The following is a 4474-nucleotide window of genomic DNA, read 5'->3' as shown; positions in this document are numbered from 1 at the left end:
GCAAAATGACGTGCATAGAAATGCCGTGGCACGGCATTGGTGAGATTGGGTAAATGGAGTGCCGTGGATCAGCCGCCGTGGTAGGCATCCACGGCATCTGCATCCACGGCATTGGTAAGATTGGGCCCAGGTGACGATTGCCGTTTTCACGACGGGCTATCTAGCGAAGGTACGAAACTTGACCAAATCTAACAAAATCTCTTTTACAGTAATTTTTTTTTGCATATCAATTTAGGTATTTCAATGCTTCAATTATAAGTAATGTCTGATTATTTGAGAAGTCAGGTAGGTACATAAACAACTAAATTAGTGCAACCTAAGCTGAAAAAATACTCAGCATTAACTGGGAACCTAATTTGACCAAATCACACCAAATGTGACCAAATGTGCTTCAAATAACAGTCGCGAAAATGGCTAACGGCACATTCAATGAAGCCACCTTCAGTGATGGTAGGTATGTGCAATAGCGTGCTTTCGAAGTCTGAATGGAAAGGAAGTCGAGATGCTTTATGAGGTAAGTGTCTGTAGTGTGCTCTCTCTCTCTCTCTCACTCTCTCTCTCTCTCTCTCTCTCTCTCTTTCTCTCCCTCTCTCCCTTCCTGATGCATGGCTCCCCTCTCCGGCGGGCCGTGCTCGTTGCGGGGCTGCGGCGCCGGAGGCCGGCAGCTGACGGCGGCGCATCTGCCCGCCGCAGGTCGTCGACGCCTCCCCTGCGCCGCAGGCGCCGCTCCCGCCGACAGGAAACAGCTGGTGTGCCGCGCGCGCCGCCGCCGCCGCCGCCGCCGCCGCCCCAGTTCACTGGTCGCCGCCGCCGCCCGCACGCGTCGGCCCGAGCACCCGCGCACAGCACAGCGCTCGGCGGTGGAGCGCAGCACGTGCCGCGGCGCCGGCTGTGGCGGAGTGACCCGCCGCGTGCCAGTGAGAGCTGAGGTCGCAGTCGCCGACCAGAGAAGGAGGTGAGTGCGCCGGCCCGGGCCAGCGTGTCCCTGTGCTCCGGAAGCACCCGGTCCGGTGCCCTGGGAAGTTGCACTGGCCGGGGCCGGAAGAGAGTAGCAGAACGGCGCCTGTCGGTTGGCCGCGGCCACACCGGGCGCCCTTTGTAGGCTCAGTCAACGACCCTTCACAACAGGTCAGGGGCCGTGCACAGGAGATTGCCCTCTGTGTATGTGTGTGTGTGTGTGTGTTTGGGGGGGGGGGCTGGATCACAGCGGGCGGCCCGCCGTGTGTGTGTGTGAGGGGGGGGGGGGGCGGAGTGAGCTGGTTTTGGCCGTGTGCCCGCGGCACCGGTCCCCTGCAGCGGCCGTCTGACGCGCCGTCCGTTCGCAGATGCCCGGTCTGGTGGTGCGGGAGCCGGCCCGGGTGCCGCCGGAGTCGGCCCGGGTGCCGCCGGAGTCGGCTCGGGTGCCGCCGGAGGTGTGTCCTCCGTCGGCGGTCACCCCGACTGAACCGCCGCCCGCTCACGACCCGCTGATGGCCGGCTATCAGGACTGCGCTGCCGAGGCGGTCCGCTTCCTGGTGGAGGAGGAGGGCCGCGCCCCGGACGACCCGACCGTGGTCGGCCTCACGGAGCACCTGCAGGCCAGGTGAGCCGCGGCCCGCACCCACAGAGCGTCACAGACTTGGACCGGCTGCCGATTAGAACACGCACGAAAGCGAGAGACGAACAGTTGGCTCTTCTTTTGTTATTGTAACGACAATCACTTTTGCCATTTGCTTTCTTGAGCTGTGGTCCAGTCAGTGCCTCAATGCAGCCTACCGCCCTAGTCTCACACTGTACTGTCAGTCGCTTTCCTCGAGGGTTTCGACTTTCGAGTCACCGCCATTTGGATGCTGGACCTGCCTTTATCAATTCACTCGTTCTTTGACAGGGACATTTTGACATTTGTGGTTCTGTTCTGACGTGTGCCCGTTCCCCGACAGGTCCCGAGTCTGACATGGGATCGTTCCCCGCCCGTCTACTTCTGACATGGGACCGTTTCCCGACAGGTCTGCGTACCTGGAGTACCTGAGTCTGCTGCGGCGCCTGGAGGTCGACATGGAGGACCAGCTGGAGAAGGTGCTCCGCTCGCCTCCGGAGCGCGCTCACGAGGGCCAGCTGCTCTCCGAGCGGCAGCGCCGGCTCGTGGAGAGCGTGTTCCGCGGCTGTGACCTGGTGCTGCGCTCCGAGCCCGCCGACGGCCTGGTGGAGCCCTCGCCGCCGCCGAGCCCGCCCCCCGAGCCCACCGAGCACCCGAGTCGGCACCGCTTCCACAACAACTCCTATCTGGATCAGGTGCTCAGCTGGGCGTACATCGACAGCCGCGAGACCTAGCGGCCACCGGACCGGGCTGGAAGCTCCTCAGGACCGGGCTGGAAGCTTCACACAGACCGGGCTGAGGGCTCTGCAGGACCGGGCTGAGGGCTCTACAGGACCGGGCTGGAAGCTCTGCAGGACCGGGCTGGGGGCTCCGCAGGACCAGACTAGGAGCTCTGCAGGACCGCTCCAGCTTCGAGTCGGGGCCGCAGAGATCTCCGTCACGGAGATGCTACTATGCGGATCTCAGTAGAGGATCTCGTGCGGTGTAAAAGGCCCACTAGGCAGCTCGGTACAACATAGTGATCTTCCTTTTGCTGTCATTACCTCGTGTACCGCGGCGAGCTTTTGGGTCGTGTTGGGGCGGGGCTGATGGTCCCGTGGCTGTTACATACCCGCCAGTTGGTCCTTCACGAGCTTACGCCCAGCAGTCTCGAAGCTCAGGCGCCCGCTCAATAGCCTCGACAATCCTTAGTTATCCATACATCGTTACCTGTTCTGCGAGCAAACATATGCTTCTGCTTCTACCTGTGTGACCACAGATGTACGCACTAGTCCAGTGATGCCCTCGGCGTTCAGTAACGTGGCGTTCGACCCTGATGTATGCGTGCCGGAGTGTGTGTGCGTGCGTGTGTGTGCGTTAGTACGAGTTGTCGCCTAGGCCCGATGGGTACGTGGTCCGACCTCTCCATCAGCTAGTAACCAAAGTCGGCCGAGACAGGAGCCCGGAAGAGCGGTCCGCCATCTCTCCGGGTAAGCGAGGCGCTCACCGAACAGAGCGCGAGCGTGACAGCGCGTGCCTGGTCACCAGGAGCCATCTAGTCCGCAGTTTTGTAATGCAGCGTGCTTAGAAGACTGGAGGATATAGGTGATTATCTGCTTTCTTTGAAAATACTCAATATGTAATCACAAAATGACTTCTTCAATAGGTATCTGTCCAAATATGATGCTGTCTTACCCTGAAAACTAATTTTATATAGTTTATACAGTAGTTGCGCTTACTTATGACGAATTCGATAATTGGTTTGTCATTTGTGTATTTTAAGGGTGATATAGGTAATAGCTTGTAACGTTGTGTTCTCGCAGTCTATTTAAGGTGGCAGTAGGCGATTTTGTTTTGTACATATGCGAGTGTGTGTCACAATCGTCCGGCGCTTTTACAAAGGTTCTCCATTCTAGTCATGTGGAATGTGGATGCGTTCATGAGTTACCTCTGGTTTTATATGCAACGCAATAAAAGAAATGGAGTGGATATATTTCATCTTTGCATTTCATGATATTTATGGTAAACGGCGGAGGTGCTCGAAATAACAAAGGAAATCCATTTGATTTTGAAAACGATTAACGCTGCTATGCTATTTATGTTATGTTAGAGCTAATGTAGTTTTTTATGAATTTAATGAAATGTGGCTCTAATGACACCGGCTAGTTTCATATTTTAAGATATCTAAGTGATTTTAAATCATTGATCGATAAGCATTTATTTTCTTTCAAAGTCAGATTAATAACTTCTGACCACATTGCTTATTTCTTGAACTTGATGAACTTGACTTGATTTATTTCTTGAACTCGAATTCATGGTGTACGTAACTCAAGCTTATCGATCTTGAAATCAATTTTGATTTTATCACCGCTCTAGGACATGTGCATATTGGCATATGGTGCGATATATAACCAGCCAATATCAATAAACAGCAAAGAAGCATCTTCACATTCGTTTCCCATTCCTTATGCCCCATTCGGAGTCGGTGCTGTTTGCCCGCCCCTGGTCGCAGGGGAGTTGACTGTAACACTTCTTGTATTTTGTCATCTGGTACAAATACGTTTGCAATCAAAAATGCGTTTGCGTTTATTTTTTTACGCAGAAAAAAACGTTTGCGTTCAAACTCCGCTGGGAAAGGCAGTAAAGAATTACTCATTTTCGGCCTTAACATCAGCTCATTTTATTGGTAAGTTTATGAATTATAAACACTGTCACATAGGTGGCGGAACGATTTGAGACAAGGGGGGGGGGGGCACCAGCTCAAGGAGCCAAACCTAGGGTACCCCCAAATCCTGTTTTCTCATCGGATTTAGGCCACTTAGTTTTCGTCACAGCTCTGGCACGATGATTTTTTTACTTTTTTTATTTTTTTTTTAATAAACGAAAATGGCAGTTCACCCCCGTATGTGTGGTTAACTT

General features: G+C 54.3%; 1 protein-coding gene across 1 annotated transcript; it reads left to right on the top strand.

Moving 5' to 3' along the window:
- Positions 1-808: 808 nt before the first annotated feature.
- LOC122370104 lies at positions 809-3546 on the top strand. The gene is made up of 3 exons (XM_043345371.1): positions 809-955; positions 1326-1582; positions 1986-3546. The coding sequence occupies exons 2-3, from the start codon at positions 1326-1328 to the stop codon at positions 2308-2310; spliced, it is 582 nt and encodes a 193-aa protein (XP_043201306.1). The 5' UTR covers positions 809-955; the 3' UTR covers positions 2311-3546.
- Positions 3547-4474: the final 928 nt, after the last annotated feature.

The sequence above is a fragment of the Amphibalanus amphitrite genome, unplaced genomic scaffold (genome assembly GCF_019059575.1).
Source record: "Amphibalanus amphitrite isolate SeventyFive unplaced genomic scaffold, NRLGWU_Aamphi_draft 001099F_arrow, whole genome shotgun sequence".
NCBI lineage: Eukaryota > Metazoa > Arthropoda > Thecostraca > Balanomorpha > Balanidae > Amphibalanus > Amphibalanus amphitrite.
Note: the sequence above shows the minus strand (reverse complement) of the source record. Positions and strands in the feature narration are given on the sequence as shown.